General features: G+C 39.5%; 1 protein-coding gene across 5 annotated transcripts in view; it reads left to right on the top strand.

The window, feature by feature from the left end:
• The window catches only part of AHDC1 (AT-hook DNA binding motif containing 1), a 1,805,436-nt gene that overhangs the window by 1,532,026 nt on the left and 250,826 nt on the right, over positions 1-22,584 (top strand). For all 5 annotated transcript variants that reach the window (XM_044084484.1, XR_006366341.1, XR_006366343.1 and 2 more), the window contains one exon: positions 13,983-21,018. In XM_044084484.1, the coding sequence (XP_043940419.1) occupies positions 13,983-20,974 (6,992 nt within the window). In that variant the 3' untranslated portion in view covers positions 20,975-21,018. The remainder of the gene's footprint in view (positions 1-13,982; positions 21,019-22,584) is intronic.

Here is a 22,584-nt window from a genome sequence, read left to right as displayed (position 1 = left end):
GCATCAGCTTCTGAGGGTGTTTTCAGACCTACTCAATTGTACATTAAAACGACTTCAGCTTCAAAGGCAAAAACTAAAGCACCTTTAAAGACAAAGAATCAAGTACAACAGCCTCATGGACAGGCCTCCATGCCCAAAAAACAGATCCTCAAAATGGCCGAAGACCTAATTAATTTGATCAGGGGTTCCCATCCCCCTCCAGATAAAAGGCCTAGGCAAGAGACAGAATATGAATCTTCAGATCAGGTTTCCATTTCATCTGATTCCTCTTCTGATCAGGAATACTCTCTTCCTCCCTATGAGGATTCTGATGTTGATGAATCTATCCCTTCAGCCTCTCCTCCTGAGGATTACTCTATTGGGGAAACTTTGCATACCATGAGGGAGCATTTCCACTGGGAGAGCCAAGATTTTTCAGAATCTAAGAAAAGGCTCAGAGACTTCCTTTTACTACCACAACACAGGCCCCTAGCTATTCCACCTGTGTTAGACATTGTAGATGATGTATTTTCAGAGTCCAGTCTGACCCCTGACTCTTTACCTCCAGCTCCTGTTAAGCCGGACAGGTACTATAGGGTTCCTGACTCTCATAAATTATTTTTCAAAAACCCTGCTGCTGACCCAGAAACTATCTCTCAGGGTCCCAAAGGGGTCAAGGCCTCCACTGCAAAAAACCCTACCCACTCTGACAGGGACTCTAGGGAATTGGACAGATGGGGAAAAAAGATTTACACTTCTGCTACCTTGGCTATAAGGGCTTTAAATTGTCAGTTTCATATGCTCAAATATCAGCAATATATTATGTCACTGCTTAAACAGAAAATGTTGATAAATTCTGAATGTTCAGAAAACAAAGAAATGCAGGATTTATTGCATGCAGCTGAACAAGTTGGAAAGCATACTTTGCAATGTGGTTTTGATTCTCTGGAGGCCTCCTGCAGGGCCGCTGTTACGGGTTCTGTCATCAGGAGGCATGCTTGGTTAAAGGAACAAAGTCTACCAGATCATGTTAAAGCAAAATTATTAGATGCTCCATTACAGCATGATATCTTGTTTGGTGTTAAAGCAGAACAGGTGTTAAAGAAAATGGAGGACAAAGCTAAATCAATGCAAACGGTTAAAAATTTCTTACAGGTAGAGCCTCCAAGATTTAGCAGACACTGGCCTACAAAGAATTGGTCCTTTCCAGTGTCAGACAGACCACAAAGGGGCAGATACAGATGCCCAAGAGGCAGATCCCAGCCCCAAGGTTCGTACAGGTCTAAACAATGGGGTGCTTCTACCTCCAAAAGTGGAGAAGACAAATCACAGCCATACAGGAAACAGTCCCAATGACTTCCCCCTGCCTGCACCAAGCACTTATCTTCTGGCAGCACCTTTAGGGTGAAAACTAGCACTTTTTTCTCAAAATTGGCACATTATAACACAGGACAAATGGGTAAAACAAGTGATCCCAGTGGTCGACAATCAAAATACCAGCTGCAAGGCTGCAAAGACACCAGGAACTCGGACACTATACTGATAAAACAGTTGGAGAAATTTATTGCACAAAAACGGTTGAGCGCTTTCAACAGTACTTCACTATCTTCATCAGAACATCAAATTCACATAATTCAAAGCTTATATACAATCTGAAAGCCCGCCAAAAAGTATTAAACAATTGAATAATTGAATAATTAGTGTAACCATAGTAACTACCCCTAGATCCTAAACCAAAGAATGAAATGAAAACGCAGGGGGAAAGGGCGGAAAATATGGAACAATCCGAGGGTCCATTAGAAATGGTTAGGCAGCATGAAGTTACTTCTGCTATTAGTAACTTCACGACAAACATTGATGGGGGATCTACAGGTATGATTAAAAAATGTAACATAGTTCACAGCTGTGGGGAGTTCAAAATTTACAATTATAGTGACCATGCTGTGTTACCGGAGTTTTTTGATCTGTGTTCAAGGGGTATGAAATTCATACCAGACTTCTCTCTTGATTTGACTGACACTTTGGTGGAATTCAAACTGTTTCTGAGAAAACTAAATCTAGGTATATTTTTTCGCAACCAAAATATTATTGGTGGGGCATCTCCTGGCGAATTAAGAAAAAGAAGTACATTCACTCCACCCATGTGTAGTACTTTAGGATTATTCGAGAAGGTGGTTAATACTCAATTATATGCTCTTTATAACAAACATAAGCATATAAGATCGAAGGAACATGTTGGGAATGATATTATGGATGCGATTCAATTATTGTGTGACAATAATGTACGTATCATGTCAGCTGACAAGGGAGGGGGAATTGTTCTCTATGATCAGGAGAGATACAAAAACAAGATCTTTGACCTACTAAACAATTCTTCACAATATACACCTGTGTCTATCAATGAAGTTAACATTGGTCATGGCCGCATTGATTCTTATTTGGAAGAATTTAGTGTGGAAAGTAGAATAAGTGAGGAAATGTATAGATTTTTGAAGGTTGATTTTCCTATCTTGGCCACTATTACAGGTATTCCCAAGGTCCACAAACAAGTGGATGATCCACCATTTCGTCCAATTATTTCTGGAAGTGCAAGCAAGACATTTCCTTTTGGCCAGGTGATTCATCACCAACTTAAACACGTTTACAATTTAGTGGATCATATTATCAAAGATTCTTGGGAATTTTTAGGCATTTTTAAAAAAGAACTATGGTCCCCTAATATTATTTTTGTCACTATTGACGTCCAAGATTTATTTTCCTGTATCCCGAAGGAAGATGGGCTGAATAGATTTAATAACAGCATACATAGAGTGAGTGGCCTAGGACAGGATAAAATTTCCTTGTTAATGGAATTTATGGACATTGTCTTGGATCACAATTACATCTATTTTGAGGGCGAGCATTACCGTCAAAGAACAGGGGTGGCCATGGGCACTGCCTGTGCCCCCATTTATGCGAACATGGTGTTATTAGATTGGGAAATGGAATACATCTTACACTCATCTTGGATGTCCAACATCAAGAGATATGTTAGATACCTGGATGACATCTTTATCCTTTGGGAGGGTGATGTAGAGGTGCTGTTGGAATTTATGCATTTCATCAACAGCACCACCGATTATCTTAGATTCACTCACCAACTTGAATATATGGGTATCAGCTATCTAGATGTTTTCATTTACACCAAGGATGAACAATTCCAATCATGTATCTATAGGAAGGATACATTTAGCAACAGTTATTTGCACTATACTAGTGCACATACTTATAACACCAAAAGGGGCATTGTTAAAGGACAGTGCATCCGGGCAGCCCGTATGACGACCGAAAGGGATGTGATGTTACAAGAGTTGGAGTATATTGGGCAGTTATTCATAGATAAGGGATATCCCTGTAAGATGGTCAATGATATTACCCAGTATGTTAGCAATGAATGGGGACGAATATAAACCACCTGGGGGTGGGTTTTGTCAAAGAACCCATTGTTGACGGTAAGGTTACTGACACTGATTCTGGTGTTGACAATATTGAATACAAAAAAGCTTGTATTATCAAATATGGCAAACATTCCAGCAAAGTGAAGAATATTATTGCAACCAATTGGAACATATTGACCAGTGATCAGTCTTTAAAAAATAAACTTAGTGATAAACCACATTTTGTATACAAAGCTGGTAATAATATAAAAAGAATTATTGAGATTAAATCTAAATACCAACAAACTACGAAGATACAGAGAACAGGAACTAAAAAATGTGGGCAGTGCAATTTCTGTAGATACATACTAGATACCCCAAGTATTGTTCTTAAAAATTGTTTGAAAAGTAAAATCTGGTTTAGCAGTGGCAATTGCTTGACCAAGCATATAGTTTATCTGGGGGTATGCCAAACATGTATGAGTTTCAAACTGATCGCTGTTTGAAGAACAGAATTTATGATCACACATATTGCATGAGAAAGTGTGATGTTAATAATGCTCTGTCGAGACATCTTATCAATAGTCCCAATTGTAAGATGTTTAAATTTGCCATATTGGAAGTGATTTTACCCAACCCAAGAGGTGGTAATATCAAGGCGGTTGTGGGCGAAAAGGAGATTAGGTGGCAGATTAGATTGGATGCCGCTACATCTCCTGGGGTCAATGAAATGATCCCTACGAAACCTTTAGTTAAGGTTTAATTTAATGCTTTTTTATTTTTTATTTTCTATGTTTTATTGAGTATACATTTTTAGTACTTCTCATACTTCCTAATACAGAAATTATATGGCTGTTGGCCAATTTTTATGAGAAGTATGTTATTTTACTCCAAAGATACATTTTATGTATTACATATTATTATTAGGTCAACGTTTTGTATGTATGTATATATGTAGGTACTAGCATAGTATAGTTATTAGTTTAATATACCACTTAGTATTTTCTTCATAAAGTTTATTTGAGGTATATTTATATTATGCTGAACTTGGGAGTTTTATATATGTAGTTTTCATATATTTTTTATTATTATTTTTTGTACAATTTGTATGATGGTATGTAAAATGTGAGGGTTCCACCAGTTATAGGTACTCAGTGAATCTTAGAAGTTACCCTATACAAGGAATTTTCATTCTTTGGTTTAGGATCTAGGGGTAGTTACTATGGTTACACTAATTATTCAATTATTCAATTGTTTAATACTTTTTGGCGGGCTTTCAGATTGTATATAAGCTTTGAATTATGTGAATTTGATGTTCTGATGAAGATAGTGAAGTACTGTTGAAAGCGCTCAACCGTTTTTGTGCAATAAATTTCTCCAACTGTTTTATCAGTATAGTGTCCGAGTTCCTGGTGTCTTTGCAGCCTTGCAGCTGGTATTTTGATTGTCGACCACTGGGATCACTTGTTTTACGTTGTTGGTTATTATGGACTCTATATCTGAGATGTTTAATACTTCTAATTATGTATCTCGTGATGAGATCGACAAAATACACTCGGAAATGACTATTTTGCGAGGCGAAATCACTCGCTTAGTGGAGCTGTTAACACCGCTCAATCTAACTAACTGCAAAGTGGTACAACCTAACCCGCCGGTTAATACGTCAATCCGCTCTTCCTTGAACAACGTTAGTGATGACGATATACCAAATGGACAGAGGAGAACATCATCGCCGGGTTCGGTTAGGCACATGCCGACGACGGATTCCTTGAGGTCTAATAGTGGTCGGGATGTTTCTTCCAAGCGCCTAACCGTTTTGGATAATTCCAATGATGATATTTGCCTAATCTCGGGTGCTAGACCCAAGCGTCAACTCCCAGTTCGCACATATGCAGGGGACGAGAAGGGAAGAGCGGTTACTCATACATCTAGTGCAGGTACTGTCAAAAATATTGTTTCGGGTGTTCCTGCACGGGGCGAACATGCTTTGAGGCATCATTACAAATTGGACGATTTTATGCATTTATCTTTGGACTTTAAAGAAACTGTTAGGGGTGTATCTAACACCTATTTAAGAGGGGAAGGACAGTTTCCTTCTCTTAAGAAACTAATTTTTTCTTTTGGTAACCAATTAACGAAAGTAAAGAATTTACAAGTGGAGAATCTTTATTTACGCAAATGTTTAGACCAAGGGGTAGTCCCTATGGGACTACGGTTCTTTAAAGAACCAATGGGGGTTGATTTGAGTGTGCAGAATATACAACAATGTAATGACATGTTTGATGAATTTGGGAAGAAATTTATGTTGTTTATTATAGAATGCAATGATTCTAAGCTAAATGTATTATTGAAGGAGTTAGAACGACTTGATGGATTAATCCAAAATGATGCATTATTTGAACAATGGGACAAGTTGTATTATAAACAATATGAATACGCCGAGAATGTATATAAAAAAACTTTTGAGAGAAAGTGTAAAAAGCTTCAGAGGGATTTAGAGCAATACGAGAAGGGAACTGTATATAGATGGAATTATAGCAATGATAGAAAATATAGAACAAAGTCTAGAAATGTACAGCCCTTAGGTTCTCATTATGAAGCTAATGATTATACCAACAATGATGAATGTTTTTTAGAGGAAGGAAGAGAGGAATGGAGAACAGTGGAACGCAGGGGGAAAGGGCGGAAAATATGGAACAATCCGAGGGTCCATTAGAAATGGTTAGGCAGCATGAAGTTACTTCTGCTATTAGTAACTTCACGACAAACATTGATGGGGGATCTACAGGTATGATTAAAAAATGTAACATAGTTCACAGCTGTGGGGAGTTCAAAATTTACAATTATAGTGACCATGCTGTGTTACCGGAGTTTTTTGATCTGTGTTCAAGGGGTATGAAATTCATACCAGACCTCTCTTTTGATTTGACTGACACTTTGGTGGAATTCAAACTGTTTCTGAGGAAACTAAGTCTAGGTATATTTTTTCGTAACCAAAATATCATTGGTGGGGCATCTTCGGGTGAATTGAGAAAAAGAAGTACATTCACTCCACCCATGTGTAGTACTTTAGGATTATTCGAGAAGGTGGTTAATACTCAATTATATGCTCTTTATAACAAACATAAGCATATAAGATCGAAGGAACATGTTGGGAATGATATTATGGATGCGATTCAATTATTGTGTGACAATAATGTACGTATCATGTCAGCTGACAAGGGAGGGGGAATTGTTCTCTATGATCAGGAGAGATACAAAAACAAGATCTTTGACCTACTAAACAATTCTTCACAATATACACCTGTGTCTATCAATGAAGTTAACATTGGTCATGGCCGCATTGATTCTTATTTGGAAGAATTTAGTGTGGAAAGTAGAATAAGTGAGGAAATGTATAGATTTTTGAAGGTTGATTTTCCTATCTTGGCCACTATTACAGGTATTCCCAAGGTCCACAAACAAGTGGATGATCCACCATTTCGTCCAATTATTTCTGGAAGTGCAAGCAAGACATTTCCTTTTGGCCAGGTGATTCATCACCAACTTAAACACGTTTACAATTTAGTGGATCATATTATCAAAGATTCTTGGGAATTTTTAGGCATTTTTAAAAAAGAACTATGGTCCCCTAATATTATTTTTGTCACTATTGACGTCCAAGATTTATTTTCCTGTATCCCGAAGGAAGATGGGCTGAATAGATTTAATAACAGCATACATAGAGTGAGTGGCCTAGGACAGGATAAAATTTCCTTGTTAATGGAATTTATGGACATTGTCTTGGATCACAATTACATCTATTTTGAGGGCGAGCATCCCAAAGAACAGGGGGCCATGGGCACTGCCTGTGCCCCATTTATCAACATGGTGTTATTAGATTGGGAAATGGAATACATCTTACACTCATCTTGGATGTCCAACATCAAGAGATATGTTAGATACCTGGATGACATCTTTATCCTTTGGGAGGGTGATGTAGAGGTGCTGTTGGAATTTATGCATTTCATCAACAGCACCACCGATTATCTTAGATTCACTCACCAACTTGAATATATGGGTATCAGCTGTCTAGATGTTTTCATTTACACCAAGGATGAACAATTCCAATCATGTATCTATAGGAAGGATACATTTAGCAACAGTTATTTGCACTATACTAGTGCACATACTTATAACACCAAAAGGGGCATTGTTAAAGGACAGTGCATCCGGGCAGCCCGTATGACGACTGAAAGGGATGTGATGTTACAAGAGTTGGAGTATATTGGGCAGTTATTCATAGATAAGGGGTATCCCTGTAAGATGGTCAATGATATTACCCAGTACGTTAGCAATGAATGGGGACGTAAATATAAACCACTCCTGGGGGTGGGTTTTGTCAAAGAACCCATTGTTGACGGTAAGGTTACCGACACTGACTCTGGTGTTGATAATATTGAATACAAAAAAGCTTGTATTATCAAATATGGCAAACATTCCAGCAAAGTGAAGAATATTATTGCAACCAATTGGAACATATTGACCAGTGATCAGTCTTTAAAAAATAAACTTAGTGATAAACCACATTTTGTATACAAAGCTGGTAATAATATAAAAAGAATTATTGAGATTAAATCTAAATACCAACAAACTACGAAGATACAGAGAACAGGAACTAAAAAATGTGGGCAGTGCAATTTCTGTAGATACATACTAGATACCCCAAGTATTGTTCTTAAAAATTGTTTGAAAAGTAAAATCTGGTTTAGCAGTGGCAATTGCTTGACCAAGCATATAGTTTATCTGGGGGTATGCCAAACATGTATGAGTTTCTACGTGGGGAAAACTGATCGCTGTTTGAAGAACAGAATTTATGATCACACATATTGCATGAGAAAGTGTGATGTTAATAATGCTCTGTCAAGACATCTTATCAATAGTCCCAATTGTAAGATGTTTAAATTTGCCATATTGGAAGTGATTTTACCCAACCCAAGAGGTGGTAATATCAAGGCGGTTGTGTAAAAGGAGATTAGGTGGCAGATTAGATTGGATGCCGCTACATCTCCTGGGCTCAATGAAATGATCCCTACGAAACCTTTAGTTAAGGTTTAATTTAATGCTTTTTTATTTTTTATTTTCTATGTTTTATTGAGTATACATTTTTAGTACTTCTCATACTTCCTAATACAGAAATTATATGGCTGTTGGCCAATTTTTATGAGAAGTATGTTATTTTACTCCAAAGATACATTTTATGTATTACATATTATTATTAGGTCAACGTTTTGTATGTATGTATATATGTAGGTACTAGCATAGTATAGTTATTAGTTTAATATACCACTTAGTATTTTCTTCATAAAGTTTATTTGAGGTATATTTATATTATGCTGAACTTGGGAGTTTTATATATGTAGTTTTCATATATTTTTTATTATTATTTTTTGTACAATTTGTATGATGGTATGTAAAATGTGAGGGTTCCACCAGTTATAGGTACTCAGTGAATCTTAGAAGTTACCCTATACAAGGAATTTTCATTCTTTGGTTTAGGATCTAGGGGTAGTTACTATGGTTACACTAATTATTCAATTATTCAATTGTTTAATACTTTTTGGCGGGCTTTCAGATTGTATATAAGCTTTGAATTATGTGAATTTGATGTTCTGATGAAGATAGTGAAGTACTGTTGAAAGCGCTCAACCGTTTTTGTGCAATAAATTTCTCCAACTGTTTTATCAGTACAGGACAAATGGGTCCTAGACATAGTGTCGCAAGGCTACAAATTTCACTTCCATACCCTGCCAAGGACAAACGGTTGGCCAGACCTGCAAAAACATCAATGGGCAGAGGCACAAAAGCAAGTCTCATCCCTCATGGACATGAGGGCCATTCAACAAGTACCAGAGCAAGAGCAGGGATGAGGATTTTATTCAAGACTGTTCTTGGTACCAAGAAAGGACAAGACCTGGAGACCAATACTGGACCCATCTATTCTAAGCACATATCTGGATATACCAAAATTCAAAATGTTGACTCTACAGCAACTTCTGCCCATGCTGGGCAAGAAGGCTTGGCTTGTGACTTTAGACCTAAAAGAGGCATACCTGCATGTCCCAATCAGACAAACATGCAGAAGATACCTCAGATTCAAAGCTGGCTCAATGCATTACCAATTCTCTGCACTGCCCTTTGGCTTATCTACTGCGCCCAGGATCTTCACAAAGTGCCTGGCACCAGTAATTGCATTCTGCAGACAAAGAGGAATACAAATATATCCTTACTTGGACGACTGCCTCATTCAAGCAGAGAACAAGGGCATTCTACTACAGCATCTGGCGTTTGTAAAGAGATTTCTAACAGGCCTAAGGTACACAGCCAACAAAAAGAAATCAAAACTAGTACCCTCTCAAGAGATAATATTCCTGGGTGCAAGCTTAAATACAACTGCCATGATGGCTTATCTCACGCCAGACAAACAAAAGCAACTGACTACCTATTTCAACCTGTTGGTAACAAAGGCCCAGTTATCTGCAAGAAAAATTCTGCAGGCTTTGGGCTTCATGGCATCCTGCATTCTACTAATTCCATATGCGAGACTGCATATGAGGAAACTTCAATGGTACCTAAAAAGTGTTTGGACTCAATGTTGCCACAGCCTGGAAACAATAATTACCCTCATTCCCTGCCTGCAACAGGAGTTTCGATGGTGGGCGAAGGCTTGTCACCAGAACAAGGGACAACCATTCACTTTACCCCCAGCCAGGCAGACATTAACAACGGATGCATCAGATTATGCCTGGGGGGCCCACATGGCAGGAAGATGTATTCAAGGCACATGGTCCGCAAACCAAATGCATCTACATATCAATCAAAAAGAGATGCTAGCTGTTCAGAATGCCCTGACAGCCTTCAAGGACCTACTTAATCCGGGACAACTACTGATAAAGACAGACAACACCACGGGCATGTGGTATATAAACAAGCAGGGAGGCACTCATTCTTACCCCCTTTGCAGACTAGCCATGACTTTGTGGGACATAGCATTGACTTGCCAAGTACATCTGCAGGCACAATTCCTGCCAGAAAAGATAAATACTCTGGCAGACGAACTAAGCAGAAACCTCATAGATCCCCACGAGTGGAAATTGCATCCACAAGTCTTCAGCATGATAACAAGGAAATGGGGATGCCCGGATATAGATCTATTTGCCTCTCCTCACAACTACCAAGTAAAAAGATTCTGCACAAGGACTTATCACAGACAAGCATGGAAAGTGGACACCTTATCTTTCAGCTGGAAAAGCTTAGCAGTATATGCCTTTCCTCCACTGCCTCTCCTCCCCAAGGTACTCCTAAAGGTCAGACAAGAGAAGCAAAAGATGATACTGATTGCCCCAGACTGGCCCCGTCAGTACTGGTATCCACTCCTAAGGAACTTGTCTCAATGCCCGGCTTGGACCTTGCCTCAAATACCTCATCTACTGTCCCAACAAAACAATCAGATCCTGCACAGCCAACTAAAGACCTTAAATCTGGCAGCATGGCGGACAATGTAGTCATACAAAATGCGCATCTCACTAAAGCTGTGATGGATGTCATTTTGGAGGCCAGAAGGCCTAGTACCAGAAAATATTACACTGGAAAGTAGAAGAGATTCTGTGCTTGGAACCAGGCACAAGGAATTAACACAGCTCTACCAAATATTCCTCAGATTTTGCAATACTTAACTGAGATGCTTTACAAAGGCCTATCCTTCTCATCAATTAAAATTCATGCCTCTGCTGTTTTGGCTTATTACAATACAGAGCCACCATCTTTTCTCATCCTTTGTTAAAGCAGTTCCTCAGAGGAGCCAAAAACTTAAGGCCTCCAAGGAGATCACCAATACCTGCATGGGACCTCAATTATGTCTTGGAAAAACTCACCCTGCCTCCTTTTGAGCCAGCCGCTACAGCTGATATAAAGTTTTTATCTTGGAAAACAGCTCTGCTCCTAGCAATAACCTCTGCAAGACGAGTCTCAGAGCTGCAGGCAGTCATGGCTGTGGAACCTTTTATCATTTTTTATCCAGACAGGGTTTCTCTGAGGACAAACCCGGCATTTATGCCTAAGCTAGTGTCCAGTGTGGCCCTTTACCAAACATTGCCATTCATCTGCCTACTTTTTATCCAAACCCACAGAATAAGGGGGAGAGAATTCTGCATTATTTGGACATGCACAGACAACTACGCTTCTACTTGAACAGAACCAAAGCTTTCAGAAAGACAGAGAAACTACTAGTGGCATATGCTGCAGGATCACAAGGAAAGGCGATCTCAACGCAGACTGTTTCAAAGTGGATAGGCCACTGCATTTGTTTCTGCTATTCACAACATGACAAGCCAGTGCCTAAGGGCATTAGGCCACATTCAACCAGAGCAGCAGCCACTTCAGCAGCCTTCCTCAGGGGAGTACCAACCAAAGACATTTTAGAGGCTGCTACCTGGAGTTCAGTGCACACCTTTTCAAAGCATTATCATTTACCACTCTACTCTAAATCCAGGGCAGGCTTTGCCACTGCAGTTCTGCAGGGCCTCATAGCTGCTCCTAATGCTATTTAGCTCCAGCCTCCGAACCATAGCTTTGGGATTCAACCCAAGTGTAATGACTGCAACAGTGAAACACAAAGAACATAGTACAGTTGTGTACACTTACCATAAATGTAGATGTTCGAGTGTATTCACTGTTGCAGTCCAGGTTACCCACCCACCATCCCCCATTTCTTTGCTGGAACTTATCTGCACTTCTCTAATCTATACAACCTATGTGGTGTATTTGCTTGTAGATGAAGGTATAATGTATTTTGGTGCATGCATGTTTTATTGCCATATTTTTAGCCTACCCTTTTGGGGGAACCTGACATCTGGGGCAAGAAAAACTGAAGAAAATGGCGTTGGCTGCATCTTTTATACCCCTGGCGCACTGACGTCAGGGAGGAGGCGACAGCAACCGACGCCGGACCAAGACTTTGGAATTCATGCCGAGTGTGGGTAGCCTGTCAGCAGGATAACCCAAGTGTAATGACTGCAACAGTGAATACACTCGAACATCTACATTTATGGTAAGTGTACACAACTGTACTTTCTCATATTCAGCTTGAAATGTCTTGTCAAAGTATTCACAAGTGAACAGGTATCATAAAGGATGCTTTCCTGAAAAAGGAACGAGAAGTAGCCACTGCTGTGGTTATATACAATGTTTTATTATATTTTTAATATCAAAATTTGTGGCAGACAAAAACCCACCTGGAAAAACGTGTATTTAACAGTATTCCTTGCTGTGCATTTTTGATTTCCTTTAATTGTCACTTTTTCCTGTTAGTTTATATATATATATATATATATATATATATATATATATATATATATATATATATAAATAAAGTAAAACACACAGCTCAAGTCAGAGTGTACTGTAAAAAAATTAATAATCCCTGTCAAAAATAACTAGCACTCCCATATGCTTTTTCAAAGCACAAGTTAAAAAATAAAATTAAGCATACCCCCCCCCCAAAAAAAAATGCTAATTCCATCTAATTCACTGAACTTTTGCAACAGGTCATACAGAAAAGTCAGTTCCTGTTTACCTAATCAGCTTCACGGGTGGATTTTTATAAAGGAAAAGATGCATCAACCTATTGTTTGCTCTCCATTGCTTGCGGTAGTCCTTTAAAGGAACTAATGACAGGATTTATTATCACCAGCTTTTGTAAGTAAAAGTAAATTTTACAAAGTGCAAGACCTCTGATTTGAACAGCAGAAGTTTAAATATAAATGGCTACATACCTGTCAACCTGTTAGTACAAGAATTCTGGACACAGCCAGAAATAATGGGGGGGGGACAATCTTTAACCATTGCTCTAGTAAGCTGAGAAAGATGATACAGTAATTGGTTTTGCATCAGAATGCATTTTCTGAAGGATACAAATTCTGAAACTGAAATTATATCATTATTTAGTAACTCCAGTCCTCAATGATTTGGCAGAAAACCACAGATGTTATGAAGAACAGACTAAAAATGTGAGGCAAAAACTGAGACAGTCCGTGAAAATCTTGGCAGTTGAGCGGTATGAATGGCTGTCAACCTACCTTACTGGAGACAGTCTGCAAGTAGTTTCTGTATCTTTTGGTACAGAGGGACATGTCATTTACCCTGAAAAGTAAGCAGCATTGAAGATTGATGTCTTAATAGTGAATGGCATACTATGTATGCTGACTTGAAAAAGGATGATTATTTTTTTCTTCCGTGATTCTATCACATCAGTAACTATGCTTCTTGTTTACATTGTTACTTAAGTAGAATTCTGAGTTGGTCAATACAGATACATTTTAGACCAGTTTAAAAAGTTACACATAACTGCTTTATTACACTCATTGTCTGTAAAAAATATTATGTTATGAATTTTATAGATTTTTGAGACTGGTCTGTGATTTGTAATCCTGCTCTGCTGATGTAATCCATATCTGTGTCTGTATATAAAATTTATCCGATTATGTCTTATTCTGTAATGTTTTTTCCTCCCAGAAATTAATTATTTATTTATTGTGCTTTCTGTTTTAGGCATTTATGAGATCTCAAACGACTCTTACATCACAGACTGTTCCACAGAAAATAAAACTGGGGAGGACTTTAAGGCCTGCACAAAACCCCAGAACAGAACTGTGAGTTCTAGTACAGATCGTAACTGCTTTATAAAAAACCGAAAGCCAAAGCGTGTTCACAGGCCGCACATACATCCTCCTGCAGCACTAACGGAGAGACAGCGTGCTCTGTTGGAAAAGACTCTGACTTGCAAGTTAGGTTCTGTGTCTAATAGCTCACGGCAACATTTAAGTGATGTTTATGAAACTAGTTCAGTTCCTTGCCTAGACTCTGTAGCAATGTGCCACACAGTCAACAAACCAGTCAGCATAAAGAAAGAAGAGAAAGATTTGTCACTTAAGTTCACCTCTGGCTATGCCAAGAATGCTAGGACTTCTGTGAGTATTACAAAAATAAAAGATGACAGGGCTGCTAAAGTTTTCTCCAGTGCAACCCTAATTTCTGAAAATTGCAATATTAATAACATTGTAGCAGTCCTAAAATGCAAATGTGGAAATGGACAAGTTAATATGTATCCTGTGGTGCAGTTAATAGACATCATGAAAGATTTTAGCCACTTATCTGACTTGAAAAACAGTGGTGTCCACATAGACTGTGATGGGCTAAAACTGGATCAGATCCCCACTGAAAACAGCAAATTTAAAACTGCAGAGGCAGAAGACAGAGGTCTACAATACAGTTTCTTTTCTTCTGCGACTCTTGCCAACAGTATCCGAATCCCTAAGGCATGTCCACAGAAAAAATCGGAATCTCATGTATTAAAAATTCAAAATCTGCCACGTCGCACAAGTAGGAGAAGAACTTCAGTGCATCAAAACTGGGATCTATGCTTAGAAGATGTAGTGAATGAAAACAAGTCCAAAGGTGTAAGTGACTTGCCTTCAGAGTTGCCCATTACCATCAGCACTGATGGTACTGTCACAACTCCTGTGTGCGAGAAAGCTGTGAATTCCAGTAACCTAGAATGCAATGTAAAAGAACATAGAGGCATTTCCACAAAGAGAAGTCAAAAAGAACTAAGCAGCATAACCATTCGGTTTGGAAAACGCAGATTAAAAAAGCAAGCAGTCACCAGTGAGTTGACCTTATTAGATAATCCACCATTAGTTGTACCATTAGCTAGCCAGACAATGGAAAGTGATAGTTTAGTATTAGGTGATAAGCCTGTAGCAGTAGTAAGTGGGACAACCACATTATGTAACCAGGTAGAAGCAAGTGACTCGGCTGTAGCAGATGATCAATCTGAACACGATTATTTTTCTGTAGATAACCAGACAGTAGAAAACAACATTACCTTATTCAATAGCCAGCCAGCAGCACATGACCACATTCCATTAGATAAGCAGACAGTAGCAGTTGAAGGGTCTCTGTTACATAATGAAACCTTAGTTGTTGACAGTTCTTCATCAACAACAGTAGTAGATTGTTTTCCATTAGCTACTCAGACAAGATCAGACGACACTGCCTTATTAGGTAACCATACTGCACTGCTTAATAAGTCATTAGATAAACTAGCATCAGCAAAGAACGCTGCCTTATTAGATAATCCGGCATTAGCAAATAATAGTTTACCCCCAGAAAATCAGACAGTGGAATGTGACAGATCTCCATTTTGCAGTTCGACTGTGACAGAGAGCACTGCCATATTGGATAGTCATACAGAAGAGTGCAGCATCTCTTTATTAGCTGATTACTCAGTGGAAAAAAGCAGTGCTTCATCAGATAATCAAGCAGTAGATAGTGAATGTCCTTTAGTGGATAAGCTTACAGATACAAGTAGCAGTACCATATTGAGTAGCCAGGAAGTTGTAAGCAGTGGTGCGTCCGTCGATAACCATTTGACACCAAGTAGTTGTTTCCCATTGGATAATGATGCTGAAGCTATGGTTAGTGTCCCAGTAGATAACCAGATAATTGTAAATGATGGTTTGGCACTAGATAGTTTGTTAACAAATGATGTGTCTCTCTTTGATAATGAGGTTGCATTGGACATGGCTCTGTTAGAATTTCAGAGAGAGGCTAAAAAAGTTGCTGGACCAGACAACCAAGTGGTTGCAGGCAGTGAGGCACATTCACATGCCCAAATGGTCATACAAAGTGCTGCTCCATCAGACGTCCTGATAGTAAAAAACACTACTCCCTTAGAAACCCATACAGAAAAAAGTGCCACTGCAGAACTTGACAGACAGACAGTGTTGAACAAAGAAACTCAACTGGATAACTGGGCAACAGGCAGCTTGCATTCTTCCTTGGATAACTTGTTAGCAGAAAGTACTAATACTACTTCAAATAACCACACAGTAGTTGGTGATGTGGCTTCACTTGATGCCCCTGAAACCACCTCATTAATTAATCACACAGTAGAAGCTGAGAGCATCCTGTTAGATAAGAATGTAAAAAGTGAAGGCACTCTGTTAGATAATCACACAGTAGTAACCGAAGATGCCCTACTAATTAACCAGGCAGTAGCAAATGAAAACATCTCATTAGATAACCAGACAGTAGCAGCTGAAGGCACCACATTAGATAACCAGAGAGTAGCAAATGAAAGTGCCACATTAGATAACTATAACATCATAACTGAAGACACCCAATTAGATTACCATACAGTAGGAACTGAAAGCATCCAGTTAGATAACCAGACGGTAGAAGGTGATGGTGCCCAGCTCTGTAAACATGATTTAGAAACTGAAAGTACCCAGTTTAGTAACCAAACAGCAGAAGAAAATAGAGCCATTTTAGATAATGTGACAGCTTTGTTTTGTAGAACACCTTTAAATAGCCACACTGTGTCAAATGCTGGTCAGTCATTTTGCAGAGAGAGAAAAATGGATAACAGGCCATTGGAAAACCAATCTTCAACAAGTGACAGCTTTACATTTGGTAATCCAGAAATAGCAAGTTATGCTTCTTTGTTTGGTTTTCAGACATTGGCAGGTAGCAGTATCACACTGGGTAACCAAACAACAGCAGGTAATGAGCAGACAGAATCAAGTAACAGTAACCAACTGAATACCCAGGCAGTATTAACTGCTGATGCCCCTTCCATTACCAAAAGAGTAGGAAGGAGACCTGGTCCAATAAGGAGAAGAAAGAGAGGAGCCCGGAAAATTGGTCCAATAAGGAAACAGACAACAGCAAGGCGAACAACTACAGTAAGAAAACCAAGAGTAGGAAGGAAAAGGAAACAGGCAGTAGAAGGTCTGTTTGCCCAATTTGATAATCTGATATTTCCAGATCAGACTGCCCCCCCAGGTCACCAGATGTTTGGGGGCAGTAGCTCCACATTTGATAACCAGTTAAATGTTAGTGGTATTGGCCAGTTAGATAACACACCATTTTTTAGTAACAGTGCATCTTTAATAAACCAGTCAGTAGTCAATACCTACAGTTCACTTGGCTACCAGCCAACACTTAGCGGTACCCAGGTAGGGAACCAGACAGTTTTAAGTGGAAATGCTTTGCTATCTAATCAGACCTTAATGAACACAAGTTTAATGCACTTATCAGATGCCCATAGAAAATACGCACTTAGAACAACAAACAGACCAAAAATTGTGTATAGACGAAGGAGGTATACAAAGACAAAAAAGACAGAAGACAGTTGTTGCAACTATGAGAAAAAATTGTCAACTTCAGGATTAAATGAAGAACCAAAAGATACTTCAGGGATAAACCCTGAAGTGGAACAGCCTGGAGACCAAGGAAAACGTAAACGCAGAGGAATTCGGAAGATGGTTGTAAAAGTGCACAAGATTCCTGTATTTGTTGGAAAGCGGAACAAAATGACCTACAAGATGTCTTCTCTCAGCAGCTTAGGTGACAAGATGATTAGTCATTTTGGTGGTAAGGAAGCTACATCAAGTCTTATGGATTCCACAGCCCTCCTTAAGATGAAAAATCATGGCAGAAATGTAATGGTAATGTTTCCTCCAGGAGATCTTCCTGTAATACTTAAAAGAAAAAGGGGGAGGCCTCCCAAAAATCCTCTCCTTGGTTTTGAGAAAGCTAAAGAAGTCAAACAAGAAGTAAAGAAAAGACGAAGAAAAGTAAAACTTCCACCGCCTCAACCGTCATACACTGTGGATACCAGTGATAATAAATCTGATTATGCAGATGTTTTATCCAAGCTAGCCTTCTTAAATAAACAGAATCAGACCTTTGGGAGATGTTCTCCACCTAGGTGTTGGACACCTAGTGATCCTGTCTCTGTTAGTCAGACTCCAGATACAAACAATGTGTCTCATTTTCTGCAAAAGGTGCAAAGCTTTCGCAGACGTGGTGGTAAGGCAGGTTTTTGTGGAGGGAGAGGTGGCAGTCATGCTACTGAAACTTTGAGATGTTCTTTCAGTGATTTCTTTGAAGGGATTGGAAAGAAAAGAAAGGTCAGTGCAGGCACTGATCACCCTCGTAAACGAGGCAGGGTACAGAAAGAACCAAGTACTAAACCTGTTCGCCGAAGACGGCCTCGAAAAAATGGAGCATTACTTAAGGAACCAACTTTCCAAAACTCTGAAGGAGCTTTGGATTGGGTGAGGGACAGTCGAAATAATTGGCCACCCAAACAGGAAAGTTCCTCAAACCACCAGCTAGGGAATTGTAGTTATGAACAGATTGATTCAAGATCTTTTCCTAGTTCTTCCAGAGATTCTAGTTCTGGAGATCGACAAGGCTGTTACTCATCAAATAGTCTGTCTAATCAGTCACAGATGAATCAGGACCCACATGGAGCATTTGCTGGCTATTTTCGATCCTTGCTTGATTCAGATGATTCTTCGGACTTGATAGACTTTAACACATCTGGAGCTAGACAAGAAGTATGCAAAGCACAAGCTGGTTACACAGCACAGAATTCAATGCAGACTCAAAGTCGTGCGCCATCTTACCAGAATCAGTGTCCTAAACCATCCTCTAATAACAGTGATAACTCTTTTCAGTCCACTCTTCAGATGAGGCAGCCATATCCACAAAGTGGTAACCTAAGCTTCAGCATGTCTCAGAGTCCCTCAGAATGTCGCAATCCAGAGACTTTCCGAAAACTGGTTTCATCACCTTCCATTTCTAGATCTCCCACTACTCACCCCCCATCTGGTAACTACAATCAGTACCCAAATTTTAATGCAACTCAAAACACAGCCACTTCTAATGTCTTTCAACAGTCTAAACCTTATGCCTCACAAGATTGCCAAGGCAGCAAAGACTGTAGCTTTTCATTCAGCAATACCAGCAATGTCTGCTCTTCTCCAAGTAGTGCTCAGAATGTTGCTTTTGGTTCTCATACTTCAGTTTCTCATCTGCCTTTAAACAAGACACCATATCTTAGTAATTCAGAGTCTGGGCAATTTTCTTCGGTTTCACACACCCACATAAGGTGTGATTCCCAGTCAAATCCAGTGTCTTCTGGAAGCTTTATGCCTCAAAAAACTGGAAACTTATTCCACACTTCAACTGACAGCTGCCGACCATTTGCTAATGCATCACAGTGGCCACCCAGGCCAAATTATAACAATGCTGATTGGATCTCTGAAGGTTCAGCCCAACACTTTAATCCAATGTTTGACTATGGCATGAATGAGTCAAATGTCATACTGGATATTTCAAATTACACCCCACAAAAAGTGAAGCAAAGATCTGTTTCAGAAACATTTTCTGAATCTTCTTCGGACAGCACACAGTTAAATCTGCCTAGAGGATATAGAAGAACCAACAGTGAGGCTTCATCAAGTGAAGGAGGACAGTCCAGTCTTTCCAGTCTGGAAAAACTGATGATGGATTGGAATGAGACTTCCTCAGGTCCATCATACAGCTGGAACCAGAGCATTCTTTTCCAGAATAATCCAAAACCAGGAAGGGGGCGGCGAAAAAAAGTGGACCTGTTTGATTCATCTCAGTTAAATTTTACTTCTGCTTCCCCATTCCCTTCCAAAAGAAATTCAGTGCCAAGACAGCCCAGAAATCCTAGGGGAGGAGGTACAACGAACAGAAAGGAAAGAGGAACTGGAAGGTCAAAGTTTTCCCAGAAGTCACGGCCAGCAAATGCTCTTTTTCAAGAAAGTACAGATTTTGGCATGGATTATTACAGTGGAGACAGTAGTATGTCTCCTTTGCCATCACAGTCACGGAATTTTCACATGAATGAGAGAGAATCGTGCGAGTTTTCCGGGCCTTATTCTGTTAATCCATCTACTCCTTCTGATGAAACATTTGCTCAGTGTTTTCCAAGTGAAGCATCATCTGTTTCTCCTAGCATGAATCAGGCAGATTTAGATGTCAAGAACTTCCATCCCCATCCCCACCCACCTCCTCATCCAATGGTCATGCCAAAACTTCACCATTCCTTTGAGCAGGGTCACCAGAAAACTTTTTCAAACTGTTCACCTGTTATGGCCTTCAAGGATGACTTTTTGTCTCTTGAAGGCAGGAAGTTACCAGCTTGTGAGACCTTAAAGACAAATGCACATGTAGCAAGTGTTGTACAACCAACATCACATTTGGCTTGTAGAGATCTGCCAGCACCACATATACGTTATGATTCCCCAACCCTTAAAAACACAAACTATTGGTATTCTCAAAGTCCCATGGCTGGCAGTCCACAGTACAGTAACAAACTTGGAACGGGGGTCTTGATGGACATTATGGAAAGGAATGAGCTTTCTTGTCTTAGTCCACATGTATCTAGTCCACAAGTAGCTAGTCCACTTACTTTATCAAAACCTGACAAAGAACCTCATGAACTTGGAAGAGTCCATAGATCAAACTACATTTGTCCTTTAACAAATGAACTTAACCTTTCTCCTGTGCCAAGTGACCCTGTGTTACCAATGCAAGAAAATTATCGGTACTCAAATTTTCAGTTCCATGGACAATTGAATGCCCCTCCAAAGAGTGGATATATGGGTCAAGTCTTCGAGCAGCATCCTGAGGACACCTTCACAGTGACCTCCCTGTAGTTTGTACTGCAGTGTTACAGAGACCCCAAGGTATTTGTTTCAGGGTGAGTTGATCTGAAGGGGTGATACATACTGTGGTTCTTCTGCTTAATACAAATGTCTTGCCACACAGTTTAGTAAATGTATTGGATGAGACAAGTAATAATCACTTATGTAAGTACCTCAAAATCGTTTGGTGCCAAAGTTATATCATGTATGCATATTGACTATGCCTGTGTTAGCTGGAAAGCCTGAGTCTCTTATTTGTGGTGGCAGTTCTACTTTTTTCATTTTACTTAGCTGATGATTCATTATTATGCTTACTAATGTAGCCATTTTGAAGGGTCAAGTCCACTTAGTTTGAAATTATTCTTTCCACATGTATTTTTCTACTTTGTCTACCCTATTTTAGTGTGTTGCACTATGGATGTACATCCTTCTAGAGCAGCTAATGGTTTTTTTCCTCCCATTGGGAGAGTCTATTTTTCTGGCCCAAAATGACTGTCAGAGCATCAGCCTCACTTTCTAAGAAACATCTGTGCCCTATAAATTGAAGCTAACATCATTCCAAGACTAAGACCCCCACCCCTCCATGTTTAATGTTGTACCCTAATTGTCCCTAGGCTGCAGTGCAGTCCCTTTGTGGCATCATACTCATTTCTTTAACTTGGATTTTTTTTTTATGGTCAAAATCTCTCCCATTGCAGTTGACATGAACACTGCCAAAACAGTACTTGCAGATGCCATTTTGTGGACACACACTTTCTCCTACATGCACGATTTTTTCTGTTTAAAATATAACCCCCTTTTTCTCCTTTGAGATGTACAAGTCATTATCACCTACTCATTCCCTTTTTCTTTGGCCAGCTCCCTTAGCTTACAGGCAGATAGATAAACTTGGGGCATCTGTGTCTCATGACATCATCCATTTATGCCATGGGTACAGAAATATCCCTGTGGAACTGCTGCTACTGTTGATGTAACTGATGGTTGTGCTTTAACTACAGCAGTAGATTTGTGAACACTCGTGTGTGCTCTGACAGATTTTTAGATGTCTTAACTCTGCGTATCTGTGAGAACAGCATTGGACTGGTAAAATGAAAGTGCTTTTAGTGTTAGCTTGGAGATTTTATTTTGTTTATCTATTTTGTAGTTCCTTTTCTGTGATGGGAACTCCTGCTCACTATGGATCACTTGCATGTAATGTCACACCAATGAATATAGACTGAATGCACAGTGTCACCCTAGTAGAGATGGATGGGGTGTGTAATGAGGTCACATGTTCACTAGAAGATATAAAGCATGAGTCTGTGGAGAGTGGATATGGTCCAGCACTTAACGTTAGTTTGATGGACTGAAGAAATGATAAAATTAAAAGAATGTAAGACACCAGAGTTACCCAGCTGCAGATGGTGTACTGCAGATGTTATTTACGTTGTCATGGAGCAGGTCAGGCACTGAGGGTTACCTCAGAGATTGGTAATGTCATGGTGACCTCTTTGAACGGGACATACAGTTTTCCTTCCCCTGCAGGGACATTGGGATTTCTGGTGCCCTTTGCTGGTACTTCTTGCATCAGTGAATGGGAAACCCCAGAGTTGGGAATAAAAGTAAAACAAGTATTTTGTCAG

This window comes from Protopterus annectens, chromosome 1.part1 (assembly GCF_019279795.1).
Source record: "Protopterus annectens isolate FY-2018-M chromosome 1.part1, PAN1.0, whole genome shotgun sequence".
NCBI lineage: Eukaryota > Metazoa > Chordata > Ceratodontiformes > Protopteridae > Protopterus > Protopterus annectens.
This window is presented reverse-complemented; position numbering and strand designations above follow the sequence as displayed.